At 41.7% G+C, this 16,396-nt stretch overlaps 1 protein-coding gene across 4 annotated transcripts in view; it reads right to left on the bottom strand.

Annotated features, from left to right (window-relative positions):
- Window positions 1-16,396, bottom strand: part of DCLK1 (doublecortin like kinase 1) — a 295,805-nt gene that overhangs the window by 31,157 nt on the left and 248,252 nt on the right. For all 4 annotated transcript variants that reach the window (XM_031465885.2, XM_031465883.2, XM_031465884.2 and 1 more), the window contains exons 11-14: window positions 14,490-14,636; window positions 2,836-2,969; window positions 1,027-1,104; window positions 567-663 (exon numbers count right to left, since the gene is read on the bottom strand). In XM_031465885.2, the coding sequence (XP_031321745.1) occupies window positions 567-663; window positions 1,027-1,104; window positions 2,836-2,969; window positions 14,490-14,636 (456 nt within the window). The remainder of the gene's footprint in view (window positions 1-566; window positions 664-1,026; window positions 1,105-2,835; window positions 2,970-14,489; window positions 14,637-16,396) is intronic.

The following is a 16,396-nucleotide window of genomic DNA, read 5'->3' as shown; positions in this document are numbered from 1 at the left end:
CCCAATAGGCATCATTTTCTATGGAAAGTGGCCAGGCCTAAGGAGTCAGCTTTTAAATTGAACCCATACTCAGGACATTGCGAGTTAGACAGTGTACCAGATGCATGTAAGAGTGTATGTGTTATGGAGAAAAATAAAGCAAAGGGTGATAAGGTGAGCTAGGTAGGGGTTACGAGCTGCAGTTGGAGGGAGACACTGTGGTCCGGGAAAGCTTCACTGTGAAGAGGACATTAAGCCAAGACCTGAAATAGGTGAAATAGTCAGCTATATAGAAAGCGGGGGCAGGCTCAAGCCTGGTGTGGGCAGCTCACAGCAAGAGGCTTCAGCAGGGGAGATGGAGTGGCAACAGGGAGGGATGGAACCAGGGGACACAGACACTTGATAAGTTCAGACAGCTACGAACAGACGATGACTGTGACCTCTAGGAAAATCTAGTAATTAGGACTAAAATGCAAGCAGAAATCATATTTAAGATACCATTCATTTCTCTCCACACAATGATTCCCAATCAATAATTCCATTAAGAGACACAGACTATGAGGAAGAGGAAGGCACTGGAAACCTACCTTTGCAGAATCGGAAACATTATCCCAGTAAGGAGAAGGGAAGTCCACTTGCCCCATCAAAATCTGATCAAAGAGCACCTCCTGGTCATCGCTGCTTCTGTTGAGATGAAGGACCACAACAAGGAATAAACAGCACGACACAGAAATGTCAGCTCAGGGTGTGTCTTTTCATTCTTATGCATCGGAGCCCTTCCTTTCCCCATAAATGTGTAAAATGTGTTTTTAAGCAATTCAAAATGTCAGCATGGAACTGTTTTGGCAAATTAAGAAAAAAATGAGTTTTTAAGTTACATGGGGAAGATTTATGGAAGGCATGTGAATAAGCATGCACAACATGGAAAAAATCACAGGCACTGCAAGCGAAGTTCTATCATGTTCTTTTTCTGCTGTAGGCTCCTTTGGGCAAGCAGGCCGAATGCATCACTCAGAGGACAGAGAAATGTTTTGTTGCTGCCCGTACCCACGGAATGGAGGGAAGCCACACAGCAGGATGTAAGTGATTACACCAGCTGCCCAGATGTCCACCTTGAGGCCATATCTGAAAAAGTAAGTGATGCAGAGTTAGCAAAGTCAGGCCAGGACAAATGATGGGGCATGGTAAAACAGACGACTCTTCTAGCATAAACCGAAACCCAAACCAAAAAAATCAAAAACAAAACAAAACAAACACTAAACTACAACCCACTGGCTAAACAGAATTCAATAAAATAATAATTAATAATAATAATAATAATAAAATTAAGGCACATAATTAAAAATCAAAACAATGTACAGGCTTATATCCAAATATCAGTAAGTGAACAGTTTCAGCACAAATGTTTATTATAGTCGTATCAATTTTAAGATAGAGATGAACCCTTGAGGCTATTTAACTCCCTAATTTTAGAAATAATATAATTGCATATAAGATATTTCTTGATGTACCAAGCACTGACATACATTATCTGATTTTGTTTTCCCAACAACTCCGTAGCTTGTACAGGGTAAGTATTATTGCCTCTTTTACCGAAGAGAAAACCGAAGGGTAAATAATTTTGCTCAAGATCACACAATTAGTCAGTAGCAATGCTGAGTTCCGACCCAGGTCTGCAAGAGCCCCACCAAATCCTCTTTCCAGCCCACTCCACCCTCCCCAGCAGGCCCTCAGGGCACTCACAGTAGGAACACAGCGCTGCCTGAGGCAGCGCCCTCTGAGCGGGTCAGGCAGAGCTCTAGATGTGGGCTTCCAGCTCACTCAAAGCTGATGCATAAAAAATAGTCCTCACTACCTGAGGTCTTCTCTTCTCATCTGTGTTGAATTTCTGCTTTCCTGGTCTATGGTACAAGCAGAAAAACTATCTCCAGCTGTCACAGTGGAAGGTACTACCTAGCTGGAGGTGTGGCTTGGTGCTCCTACTAGAAGAAGTGTAGGGCTGTGTCTCCGTGCTGGCCCACCCTTCCCCAGTCCTTCTGTTGAAGGAGAGAGCTTCAGAACCCAGCTCGCGATCCTTGGTAAGAAATCGGGCTCTTTATTGAAAGAGCCTTTTACTCACCTGGACCTGAGTTCAGATTCTGCCTCAGTATGTATCTAGTCATGAGCTTGTATGAGACATCACTCATCAGAGTCTAAGTTTATTTATATGCAAAATGGGCATCATACCATCTACCGGAAGAGCAAGAATGAAGTAAAGGAGCTCAGGGCCAGGCACACAGTAGTAGGTCCTTAACAAGCATTAAGCCACCCCACCGTCTCCCCCCACTCTAGAGATTTTCATTCAGCTATTTCTGCTGCGCTCAGAAACCAGCCAATCCCAGTGGCCCTCTGATGCCTAAGGGTGTCTGCACTCCACAGATCATCAATGAAGTGCCAAGAGGACCAAAATGGGACCGGAACTGGAGAATAAGGACAGCTGAGGGAAGCAACCACAGGAGACTGCACTCACTGCACACAGTCTGTGTGCTTCTTTTATCTCCAAAAGCTAATTAATTATCATCACTTTATGTTTCTCTGTTACTCCCAACATTTTTCACTCGGAGGTTAATAACTGCTGTTCTACCTTTAACAAAGGCCGAAAGGAAGCCTTAAACAAGATTACGGTCATTGGCAACTTGACTGGTAAAACAGAGAAAATGGCTTTCACTTTAAAGTTAAAAAAAAAAATAAGTGAAAGAACTCTGAACACTAATTGTGTCATGATGGGACAGAGCACGCCTATTTCTTTTCTCCTTGAGGCTGACTAGTTTAATTCTGCGAGCACAGCCCTGCACTCAGTACACAAGAAGCATTTACCCGGTCTCTGCAATGATTTCTGGAGCCACATATGTCGGGGTGCCACAGACGGTGTACAGGGGGCCGTCTACAATGGTGGCCAGTCCGAAGTCACCCAGCTTCAGCGATTTGCTGCCATCTTGGTGTTCGTACACCTAAAGTAAAGAGTGAAACCGCCTTAAAACCAAGAGATTGAAAGTTCTTTCCTGAAGAAATGAGGGACACTGTGGTTTAAATTTAATATAGGTTGGCCTAAAACAAACAGACTGCCAGATGTTTTGCCAGCAAAGAAGGGTTTATTCGGGATCAGCAGAGACTTGCAATTCGGAGGCAAGTCCCCACAGGGCAGAGGAAGGAGAGGAAGAGGAAGCTGGGAGGGCTGTAGTCAACAAAGAGTCCATGGCTTCTCGCTGGTAGAATCCTTGCCAGGAGAGAAAAGGAGCCTTATGCCTGTTGGGCTCTGCTATGGTCACAGGGAGTGAGAGCTCCCCCTTCTGGTCTCCCGACTCCATTTAACTGAGGTTTCTGTTTACTAATTTTTTACATGGATTTATTATAAAATTTTAAAAATCAGGCAATTATGCAAGAATATACATACAAGAATATCTTTATATCACTGCAGAACCAAAAGCATGGCGAACAACCAGCAAATGGAAATTTGTGAGATAAACTGTGGTACATTCATATAATGAGAGGCTACAAGACCATTAAAATGGTGATATGGGTTTACATTTACTGAAATGAATAATGTTTGGGAAGTGAGGACAGACTTCAGACTGGTTTGCATAAAATGCCTATTAAAGAGGAAAAAATACATACAAAGAAAAATGCCTGGAAGAACACCATGTTGGTGTGTCTGTCACTGGGTGCTAGGATTATAGGAGATTTGTTTTCCTTTTGTTTATCTGCATTTGAAGTTTGCTACACTTAAAATTTATTTGCAGAATACAATGAAATATAGAAAGTTTCTAGTGCAAAATCTCCAATTTATGAAAATAATTAGCCTTCGTTTTAATATATAAAAAGCTCTCAAAATGTAGATCTTTGGTAAATTGAACAAAAAATCTACATGTCTATTAAAATACTTTATTTTTGGTGCCCCACATTTCCACCAAGATCTATTTACATTTTTTTATTAATAATTGAAAGGGATATTAACATTTCATTTCACCTGTGGCAATCTGGAAAGATTTATCAGGTGCAGAGTCAGCGTTCTGTCCAGGTTTCCTTATTAAGGCAGTAAAAGGCTCCAGTCTTTCACCCAACAAATCAAGAAAAGGATGCATGTGACCCTAGGCAAGTATTTACACTGCTTCAATTCTAGCCCATGATCAAACCAAATGGATCTGCTCCAGAAAGTATCCCAAACAACATCTATTATTTCAAAGAAAAGATCAAAGGGCATTCAGAATTCTAATTCAGAGCCCTCCATTGGAATCAATAAGATAAAGAAAAGATTGCCACGGAAAAAGGCTAGTATTCCCAGCCAAGGCTGTCGCCAAGAGATGCCTCGAGGATATGGCGAAATCTTCCCCGTACATCAAAACAACTCAGCCAGCCAGCCGAGGCCGGCGTGCTCTTCTGTTAGCGCTCTAGGATCATCTGCACTTGCTTGAGCAGTTCGAACCTTGCGCACAGCAAGGCACATCTCCACACATCAGGAGAGCCGCTACCGTTTACACACCAGGTCGGCCTTCCTTTGGAAAAAGGGGATTAACTTCTCATTTCACCGCAGCATCAAATGCAGATGTTTGGACAGCTAAGCTGCAGTAGCAGCAGTGGTCATTGGGATCTAACTGCTTTGGCTATTAAAAAAAAAAAAAAAAAAAAAAAGGCAGTCAGATCCTCCTCTCTGGAAAGACTGTCTTTTCTGGGCAGAAAATATTCCTTTACAATTTCTCCACGCTCAGAACATGGGGCCCTCTCCTTTGGGGCTCAACCAGGATCAAGTCTGGGCTGCCCGTAGGCAGGTATGCAGAGGTTTACGGGGTCACCCGCACTTGGGTTGTTAGGGCAGGGCAGCTGTGTGTCCCTCTCAGACGTGGCCATCGTCCTCTGAGATGAACACTGTCCTCCCCACTTTAATGAAGCAGCCGTCTAGCCCCACTCATCACAGACAAGTCTGAATTACAGACTTTGAGGTACCAGAGCTGCAAAACACAGTATCATCCCCAGCATAAATGTTCTCAGGCAAAAGAAATCCCTAAATCGTAGTCTCAGCATGTCAGCCACTCTGGTCGTCCAAATGACAAACAAATGTTTTTCCTGAAAAGAAATCGGAGCTGGAAACACCTAGTAGATCATCCAGTTTATTTCCCAGACGGAGCAGAATTGTTTACTTCCCTAATTCCATTTTGTTACCAATTACCTTTTTAAAATGCAAAATAACCTTCTGCTTTGATGTTCTATTAGGTCCAAACATTCATGGTGTGTGTTTTGTGAGGCTGTGCAGATTTCAAATTACACAACTCCATTTGTATAGAAGATTTTGTGGCTTTTTTTCTAAACATACTATCCATAATCACCTAACTATTCAAAAGCTGGACGAAAGCAGATGTTGGCAGATGCAGTCATAAGTCACATTTTAGTTCTGAATACAACCACGTAATTCTCCTACATGTACCAAAGGTTTTCTTTTTAAGCATCTACATTTTAATAGGAATTCCATCTTACACATAGCCATATGCCAATTATATTTAATACAGCTGAGCAATAAAGTTCAAAGTTTTAATAACTAAGGAAAAAAGCACTAAAGAATTTACCTAAAATAAAATGATTATTTAACAGTAACAATACTTTAAACATAAACCAGCATCATTTAAATGAAATACACAGAATCTATAATTTTTATGTTCTTTTCATCTCTCTTTAATCATTTCTACATGCCTCCCCCACCTTTTTTTTGGCTTTGAAAGCAATATAGTAGAATTTTCATGAACATATAAAGAGATTAAAGTGATGCCTACGAGAGACAGTAAGAGCTAAGAGACAAAGGCCTAATCCATGTAATTGGAAACATTTCTAGACCCAAGTACGTTTGAAATGCTTCAGCAAAATGTTTTTGCAGGTGAATAAATGTCCAGGCCTCTTGTTTGGAATTCTGTTTAACTTACTTACTGTCAGGCAGGGCAGGAAGCAAGGTTGCTTTGGGTTTTTCTCCGTCAACACTTGGGGAGAAGAATACGGAGGAACGGATTGTAATGTTTCCTGTCCTCTGGTGAGAGCGCGCCTTTCCCAGTCTGGGGGCCCAGCTCACAACGGGGCTCACCTGAGCGCCGGCTGCGGCCTCAGCTGGGCTCGCCCTCATCTCTGACCAGCTGAACGCAGAGGGGCAGGAGTGAGGCCATTTGACAATGTAATTAAAACTTTGTTCAAAATCACAGATTGCTAAATGCATCTGTTTCAAACACATGCGTGTACACACACACACACACACACACACACACACACACACACACACACACACACAGCCTCACAAAACCATCTCCAGAAAGTATTTTCCTAAAAGGCAGCTATAAATTCACTCTGAACTAAGTTTTTAATTAAAAGTTAGGGGTCGGAAAAGCTCCTAACACGTTCACATTGAGAAGGCTGAGCCCCTGGCTTCTCGCACTCTCTGAATCGACCATCTTTCAGAAAGAACCCGTACAGGCTGCAAGTCTCGGCTGGGACAGCCTGACCCAGCAGGGGGTGTTCTGGGGGAAGAAGCGCTTTTTGCTAGAACCGTATTTTAAAGCCTCCGTAAAACATGACCCACACGGGAGGTGGGAGTACATTCATTGTCAATCAAAGAGTATTCACAACATGAGATATAATTTAACGTTCACCCCAGGCCCTTTAAATACTTATAGATGTTCCTCCACATTTTAAACACTGAGGGGCTATTAAAGAGACGGGGATTAGTGCAAATTACCCAGTATGTAGTGCTTTCACTGTTTTAACTAAGCAATAAAACTGTGTAATTGTACAACACTAATTGAATGCAGCTACACATAATTGTGGGCTGCCATATGTATCCTATTACCATAAAGACTGTCAGTATTTTGTAAGCTACTCTTGTGATCATTGCAGATGGCTACAGTCAGAAAAGTTGTTCTCCAGGGTTTATTATATGGCTATAAAGACATCCCATGATTTGACAGACTAAACGTGTTCAATGGCAGCAATTATGAAAAAGGTTCCAATTAAGAGCTGAAGGCGCGTCCTACCAAGAAGAGATAGAGTGAAAGGTCAGGTGTGTAGGTTTTTGGCAAACTGGTATTTTAAACAGGAGTTTTCTTCTTTAAAGGAGAGTTTATATTTCTGTTTCTTTTCTGTTTATTTGGGGTTTCGCAGTAGCTGTGACTCTCTAAGCAGCAGACGTTTGGGCACATGCCTGACTTCCTTTGGATTAGAAATGGAGACCATTTGAAAAAGTTATTTGAAAAAATAAAAGATTTAATATAGAGTCATAAAATGCAGCCGGTGGCCATAAAATAATATGAAAATTCACAGATAACCTGAATCCAGTCAAATGGTGTCTGAGATTCCCATAATAGAGAACTAAAAGCTGACTAATATAACAGATGTGTTGGACAAACATAATTCTCAATGTTGATGTGAATTCAAGGATAACCCTGTTGAAACACTGGCTAATGCATCATGAGTAAACACTGAAATATTCTTCACTTAGGAGCTCCATAGGTACTAAAAGTTATTTCACCAAATAGAATTTAACAAAACTGGCATGAAATTGACAAAGCCATAAAAACAAAAAGTCAATTTACTTCTTAACAAATATAGTATCGTTCTAAAAAAAAGACATTGATTTTCCGCTAGCCATGGTTTATGGCCTTTAGGGTGCTTTCTTTAAAAAGTGGATTAAATTTAAGTCTTTAATCTCTAAGAAGTGGAGTATAACAACATTTATGCAGGGAATTATGTTTCAAAATGTACTTTATGGTTCACATACTTTAGAATGAAACCTCCTGGGGAAAAAAAATTAATTCTTAAAAAAACCAAATTCATTTTATACCCACATGTAAAATCTTTAGGAAACAAAAATATTAAGTGAAATAATTTAAAAAATGTACAGACGTCAGAAGAGGAGTAATAACGTTAATAAGAAGAAATAAAATAGCTTTTCGAGGTATTACCCTAGAGATAGCTGGGAAGATGCAGAAGTGAATGGAAACTCTAGGAAACCTGATTCTTCTCCCCCTTTTGAAACAGTCACGAAACTATCTAGAAATGAGTTTCATGCCGCTGCAGGGAGATTCATGAAACATGCACTTTCTGGATTCTGTAGCAACTGTACGTCCTGCTAAAACTGTGGGAACTCCATGTCATTGCAATTTTTAGAAATTGTGTTACATTTTTGTCACACAAGTCATATCCAATATGTCATTGTAGGTAAATTAGAAAAGACAGATAATTATAGAGAGAAGGGAATTAAACTCACCTGCGATCTTGAGATTTCTTACCTAGAAATAACCATTGTTAACATTTTGAGTATGAACTTCCAGAGCTTTCTTTCTTTCTCTTTTCTGTCGTTTTTTTTTCCCCTCTGCTGAATAATACCTCCTGAATGTCTGCCCAAGTGAATAAGCATGTATCTACATCGCGGTTTTCAGGGGCTGCTGGATATTCCATTGTGTGGATGCACCTTAATAATAATCCCCCCCAAATGCTGCCACTGCTGTTTTATTGAGCACATAGGATATGCCAAGCCTTGTGTTGAGGTTTTTCATGCTCAATATCCCATTGGATCTTCACAGCAACCCTATTAAGTAATATTACTGATATTTTGAGGATGAAAAAATTGAGGCTCAGAGACGTTAAGTAACTTGCCAAATATAACACAGCTAATCAGTGGCAAAGCCAGGGCTTAAGCTAGGGCACGTCCAAGTCCATGATTCTAACCAGTATGTCCTCATCGTGCCATTATTTAAAAAAATCTGTGCCCAGATGAATCTGTGTGTGTACACACACACACACACACACATATATACACACACACATATATATACATATATATGTATTTTTTTTCCATACTAAGAAACACTGAGATGACCATCCTAATGTACGTATACGTATCTGATTTTTTTCCCTAGGTTACATTTCTAGAGTAGAATTACTTGGTCACAGGTTGCATGTTATTTAAGACATTGGTTATATATTACCAAATTACCTTTCAGAAGGGTTCCATCAACTTACTCCTGCACAAATTCATAAGAGGTGATTGGTATCCTCATAAATTTGCCGACACAGGACGTTATTATTATTATTATTATTATTAATCTTTGCTAGTCCCACAAGGCCATGTCATTGTAAAATAAAGTGAATGGTATTGCTCAAGTCCGAGAAGGCAGAAGGCATGAGTAGTGCTGTAGACAGATGCCGACCAACGTGGGGAACACACTACACTCTGACTCTGGTCTTCCTCTCCCTGATGGAACCACAGGTCCTTGCAGAAGGGCCCTCAGAAAATGCTTATACAGTAACTGGCATATTATTGTATTAAAGAATGGTTAGGGAACATGTTCTTTTTCTTCTATTTTCCCTCAACTTTTAGCCAAATTCAGAGATAAGGAATTTTCTAAACACCTATGAAAAATGATCATTTAGTTTCTGCTTGGACTTTTTACATAACTGCAAGATACCTGTAATAAAAGCCATTTAGTTTTCAAACAGCTGTAATTGTTAGAAAGTTTTTACATCAGCCTCAGATCTCTTATTAATGTCTTCTCCTTGGTGTGAGTTCAGCACTCTCAAACACAGCACAAGAGTGTTCTCCCATCTCCTTTCGTATATCTGATGACAGCCACCCTTCTCCACTTTCTGCATCCCTTCTTTGAGCTGAACCCCAGGCTGCTGATGTCACATGTTCAGGTCCCTCCCTGTAAGGGTCACGTGGTATGACCGTGGCAGAAGACACCCTTTCAAAATGAAAGGAGTCTAAGGGTTTATTGGTGTCTTCAACAGTCATGTCACACTGAGACTCACAGTGAACTTATTATGGTCAACTAATTTTCCCATTACTGATTTTCTGCGATGATCATTAAAACAATACCACCCAAACCACCTAGTCCATAGGGATTTATGTTTATCTCTTGTTACATTTCATCTTACTATTTTGGGACCCTTATGGAGTCAAAGATACCTTTGGTTCTCAATTCTGTCCTTTGATATATATAATTCCTCTTCAGCTCCCTGGTAAGGCTGCTTAGGGCGGGGCTAGTGACAGACTCCTGTGAATCCCTGGCTCCCGTGCTGAGGGTGACCCTAATCCGATCATCAGCCCTCTGGTGGCTCCAGCTCATCCTGCAGTAAACGGACTACACCTCTACTCCACTGTGTTTTTGTTTACATCCTCTGGTGCTCCATCTGTGGCACCGTCTCGTCTCGTCTACCAGTGTACTTAGCTATACTATCACAAAATGGGTTTATTTGGGGATTGAGAATCATGGGATTAAAGCAGAAGGAAATCCATTATCTGGTGAGCTCAGAGTTGGCGTGAAGTGGAAACTAAGAAGAGCTGGAGCACAACCTATGGCCATCCCTTGGGGAAAACAAGATATCACTAGATTCAACCCGTTTAGTGAAAATGAGGGTCATTAGCTGTACATGCCATTTTAACGGACAGCTAGGGACAGGCCCAAACACCTCGACAGAGAGTTTTTAGGAGAAAATTTCTGACCAGGAGAAGCAGTTTCCCTGAGAAACGGCTCTTCCCCAGACAGCACTGAGGAGTTTGGAAGGAAAAAGCTTTTTGAACATAAACTTTTATATTTCAAGAAAATTACTGCGTTTATTTCTGGAATCTAATAAAAACTAGTGATGTAAGTTATAGTTTTGCCAGTAAAGACTTTAATTTTCCTAAGGAGGAGACAGCTGCGTATACATTTAAAAAAGACCCTTCCAGCTCCCCAAGAGAAACAGGCTGCTACTGATGAGTTTTGCTGCCAAGGATACAAGCCTGCCATCTAGTGGTGACTTGTGTAAACTGAAAGCAGTTGATCTCAGGAAGCCCATTTTTGTTTTGTTTTTTCAAATTAAAGCAAAAAGTTCCTTTCTGTCATAAACTACCACCGCACGCACACACGCGTGCACACACACACACACACACACACACACACACATAATGGGTCTATGCCTAAGTGCAGCTGGGAAAGCACTGTACCTCCTCACCCCGACACACTCAGAGAGGTTTAGTCTGCAGACAATGTGAGTCCTCAACTTAACAGATGAATTAAGAAATGACTAGGGTTTGTCCTGTTGGGTCTGTCCTATTCCATGAAAAAATATCACCATTCACTCGCTTTCTCCTCTAATCCACCCTCTCATCCACCTGTCACTCACCCAGATGATCATTAAGCACCAAGACTGACAATTAAAGCAAAAAGAACCACATACAATCATTGGCATGATTAACACTTAAAAAAAAAAAAAAGACCTTAGTAACAATGCAATAATAAAATTATAAATTGGATCAGTTCTCAGTTTTTTGCCTAAAAACATGGCTGGAAATACCACTGTAAATCAAATCATATTTTCTTATTAAAATACTTTCACCTGACCAACCAGTTAGACTGAATAAATCATCCGTATGGTCACTATGGATCTTACAGCCAAGCTACAATATTTTTATATTGTTCTGCAGGAATTAAAAGTAAAAAAATTGTAAAAGTTACGGATATGTGATGATATTATACAAAATGAAATCCATAGCTGAAATGTCTACATTTACAAATAATTCTTTGCTATTTATAACAAGCATTAAACAATTAGCAAAAATGTATCAGCAGTCTAACAGTTTAGGTTTTCTCTGAGGACTCTCAATAAAACAGTAATGCAAAGTGTGCAGTGAGGTCTTTTATTTCTTTAAGTTTCTCTGTAGTTAGAAAATGGATCAAAACTCTTTAAATTTATCATAGCATTTTTCCAAAAATAGTCTCTAGCTCTACATTTTGCCACAAGATGGTAAATTCATGCCTGGGTAAATAGTAAGACTTCAAAAGCAATGTCAGAAAAGATGAAAGATTATTGTTACAAGGTGCAATTTATTGTTAAATTCATTTTTAGGGATAACTTTTTACCTTTTTATTTATTTTTATATTTTCATTTATTTTTTATCTTTTCCTTTACTTTCATTTTTATCTTCTTATTCTTTTTTTAGGGATAAATTTTTGTTCATAATAAAGGGGGAATTAAAAAAAAGAAGGGAGCTAATAGTTACATGCTGTCTCTTTATCTTCATCAAATCCCCTTAAAGGAGGCTCAAAGGAGTTAAGTAACTGGTTCAAGGTCAGAAGACCAGCCAGTGGAAGAGTGAAGCCCTTGGTTTTGAACTTTTGTCCACCTGACCATAAATCCTGAGAATGTGATCGTGGGCCTCCCAGGACGATTCTTTCTTACTTCCACACAAACATCAACAGAATGTGAAATTAATAAGGAATCTCAAGTATAATTAGTGATGTCATCCTAATGTTGTTAAAATTATTCTATTCTTCTACCTATTTTACCCTATAACAGATTTATCTCTGCAAACCTCACCAACCCTTACCACTCTCCTATAGTAAGAAATTACTATACTAGAGAAGCGGAATTACTTTAGTTTTTCATATTATATATTTAAACCTATGTTATGAATGACAGCAATGGTGTGTGTGTATACATATATACATACACATATTTCTTCACATTCTTAAATTAGAAAAGAAAGGAAAAAAGCAGAGAACTTTTTTCTCTTTTGGGGTAATTTAAAGTAAAATAGATTCCATTGAGCACAGTACTTAAAAAGCATCCCACACGTTGAAATTTTAGTAAAAGCACACTGCTAGTACTCATGTAAGGCATTCACAGAAACAGTGCTCTGGTGAGAAGCAGGTGAACAAGGGGTCCACAAAACTGAACTGCGAAAGCGGGAAGGAAAATGAAACTTTAATTTTCAATCACTGAATTTTTGGAGCTTAGAGAAGTTTTTAAACAAAGGCTCAGTTGTAAGTCCGTTCCCGTGAGACAATCCTACATAATTCAGGACATGGGAAGAATGAGTGCAGACGAGGCAAAATTGCTGCAGTTTATAGAAGCAACTATGCAGAAGAGAATGTTTAGGCTACTGCGGAGATGAGGAATTTGAGGGGCAATTAAGTCAGAACGCCATCATTTGACCTCCACTGCCTTTGCCAGCCGGTAGCTACAAGATGATTAACCTAATTGCAATGAACTAACTGCTTGTGCCTTTATTTCCTGAATGCCTGTTTTTCCTACTTGAATGTCGCTCCATGAAGGCAAATGTCTCTCTGTACCTGGTGCACAGCAACCAGGCAGCAAACCTCTCTCCCTGATTCACAGCTTTATGTAGTCCAGAGGTTAAAACTTCGGGCTTTGGAGTGGGGCACAGCTAGGTTGAGACCTTGGCTCTCCCACGTAAGAGCTGTGATGGCCTTGAGTGGGTCTTTCAACTCTAGGCACCCAGTCTCCTTACCTGGGGGTCATAGAACTCACCCTACGTGGCTGTTGTGAGGATGAAATGAGATGCTAAGTGTCAAGTCTTGAGCAGGTGGCTCTCCAGTACCGCAGATCTCAGCGGACTTTATGGGTAGTGGAAGTTGGGTCGTTCGTCTGCTTTTAAACTTCAGTGTTCATTTGGACCATGTGGGGAGCTGGCTGCCCTGCAGCTCTGCACCCTGTCACCAGTCACCAGATTCTGATTTGGAAATTTGCATTTCTAACAGGCATCTGGGAGTAATTCTGATGCAGGGAGTCTTTGGACCACCCTTGGAGAAACACTGCTTGAGAGAATCCTCACTTTTCCCAGATTTCCAGTGATGGACAAACTAACAGTCATATATAATACATGACTCTTGGGGGGTGGATAATAAAAGCCAAAGAAGAACTCCCATCTTGGGGAGAGAAACTGAATATATTTCATTAAACTTCCAGCCTGAATAGCCAGCAAAATTTATGTCACTCCCATATTCATTAATGACAGCTCCCCGATGCCCAGTCTCTATCTCACTTCTTCCCAGTATGGTTTCCTTAACAACAGGACTAGGGGAGCATCTCATTTGCTCATGTGGAGAACTCTCGATGTTTCTCCAGAGATCTGGAGTTGGCGCAAAGCAAACCAAACAGTCCTAAAGGGGAATATGAATGTCTCCAATTTTTAAAGTCAGCCTTCATCATGATTACTTTTATGCCGAGGGGCTGGTGTCTTGAAAACGCACAATGAGTTATTCTCCTAGCTTCGAGATCGCATTATTGGGATGTAATTTGGGAAACTAAGACAAAGTCTAAAAGGCCTTCCATTCCTTTTTCCCAAGGAAAAGCTTTCTAACAGAAAAGTGCAGTCGATAAATAATATAAGTGTAAATGCTCTTCCTGACCACCTTGGCCTGGCCCGCGGGTTCACCGCAGCTGTAGATTTCCTGAGCTCCATTCCTGTCCCCGACCTCGGGTTTTTATTTGCTAATAAGTCAACTGCTCCTAATAGCACAGTAACCCTCATAGATCAATTTAAAGGACTAGTTTCCAGCTGGTTACTAAAGGCCAGCTGGAAACTCGCCTTTAAGGTAATTTTTTTTTTTTAAGGAAAGAAAGAAAATAGAAAAGAAAATAAAAAGAGAGGAATGTTCATATTCACTCATGAGCGCTCAGAACTGCAGACGCCCTGACATGGGGGTTCCTCTTACCAGCAGGTTCTCGGGCTTGATGTCACGGTGGACGATGTTGAGGCTGTGCAGGTATTTGATGGCGCTGGCCAGGTTGTACAGCATCCCACTGGCATCTCGCTCAGTGTATTTGTTAGTGGAAGTGATGGCATCAAAGAGGTCTCCTCCCTGGGAGAGAACAGCAGGAGAAGTAGCACATGAGCATATGGTCCAATGGGGCCACCCGGAGAGGCGCCTGCCACGCGAGAAAGGGAGCGAAGGATGCGTGCAGGGTCTCTGGGCTCCTCGGCCTCTCCCTGCCACGTCGTCTCAAAGGCCCAGAGACCTGGTGATTTCTCTCTCCACTGCGAGAGCCACTGACGTTTCCTCCAGAGCTCAAAGGAAGGAGCAAAGAGGGCTCTCTGCCTTCAAACTCCCAGGGTAGGAGGAGAAAGGGAGCCAGGTCTCTAGGGCACAGGCATTGTGACACCTGGGTATCCTGCTGGCATGTGCTACATGCCTCATCCCAACTGCCAGCAGAAGTTCAGACTCAGTCCTAAATCTCTCCAAATGAGAAGCAGGTAATACTGCAAACCGCACCCTTGACGAAATGTTCTGCTGCCTCGTGAAATTCAGACGCACACACACACTTCTCTCCCTTCTCTAGATTGAGGTCTCTTGGTGTGGGCGTAGTGTTTTCTTTTTCAATAACGTGCTTCTTTGTTAGGAACAGAGAAAAGGACCAGAAACTGTCACTCCAAAGATGAAACAGAAAGAGAGGGAGGAGCGTGGAGAAATTTCAAAGAAAGTTTTTCTAGGACCATTATGCATCAGAACTTTTGTTTCCCTTGTTCCCTGCTAATTTATCATTATTCGGGGAAACAAGGATTTTAGGCTCCAATTTTAGATTCATTTATTTGAAACCCTTTCAGAGGAGTTGGGTCTGATTTACTAACAACGGGTGCATCCGTCTTCCACACGAGGCACCAAACAGCCGAGCCTGGTAGCCAACTGTGTTCATCTGTTACCTAATGTGCGAAGAGACCCAGTTCCTCTATTTAAATAGCAAATGCAAAATAAGCACTTGTAGGCTGAAAATTTTCAGGTCCCACTCCCCCACCCCGCCCTCCATATAATTTTCACTCAGGGTTGGGGGGGGATGTCTCCCATTGTCCCTTCAGCCTCAGCAGTCCCTAAACTAAGCACATAGATTTTTTTTTTTTTTTTTTTTTTTTGCAAAATGAACACTTTCTCAATGTTCTGTTTCTGTCACAGGCAAGGCTGCTGTTGCGGGTTTGCAGGTTGTTTCCATGCCAACCCAGGAGGCAGGGATTTGACTGTGGTCCACGTGACTGGCTGCCCTGTGTATGTGGTTGTATGTGGAGACCCCGCAAAGGTCCCACCATTGTCCTAGTCATCCAGGCTCTAGGCGTCCTGTAATCTCATTTCTTCTCCCTCCTCAACAAAGCAGTCAACAGATCCCACCAGTCCTGCCTTTAAGGCACGCCTCGGACACATCCCTCTGGACCATCCGCTCAGCCTTCTGAGTGCGGCTTCCTGCTGCGTCATCCCTGGATCCTGGCCACATGGCCCACAAGCTGCACTGCTTCCGTGGGCCCTTCCTCCAGAGCGTCCTGGGTCCGACTGTTACCTTCCCACGCAGCACGTCGACGTTTTCTTTCTCCCTTCATGAAATCAGCCTTCCTTTTCCATAGCTCTCCCTGCTCTGCCCCCAACCTTCTCTCTAATTTGCTTAATCTCATCTCCTGTCACGACCTCGACCAGTTACCTTTATGCTGCAGGTAGGATGTTTCTTCCCTGGTCAGCCAAACAGGCCAGACCCCGCTGCACTCCAGACCCCTCCCCGTCAGAGCCCCTTCCTGGACTGTCCGCCCTGCTCCCTCTGTGCTTCTAGCTCCTGCTGATCGCTTAGGGCCTGGCCGCAGGGC

Source organism: Camelus dromedarius, chromosome 13, assembly GCF_036321535.1.
Source record: "Camelus dromedarius isolate mCamDro1 chromosome 13, mCamDro1.pat, whole genome shotgun sequence".
NCBI lineage: Eukaryota > Metazoa > Chordata > Mammalia > Artiodactyla > Camelidae > Camelus > Camelus dromedarius.
This window is presented reverse-complemented; position numbering and strand designations above follow the sequence as displayed.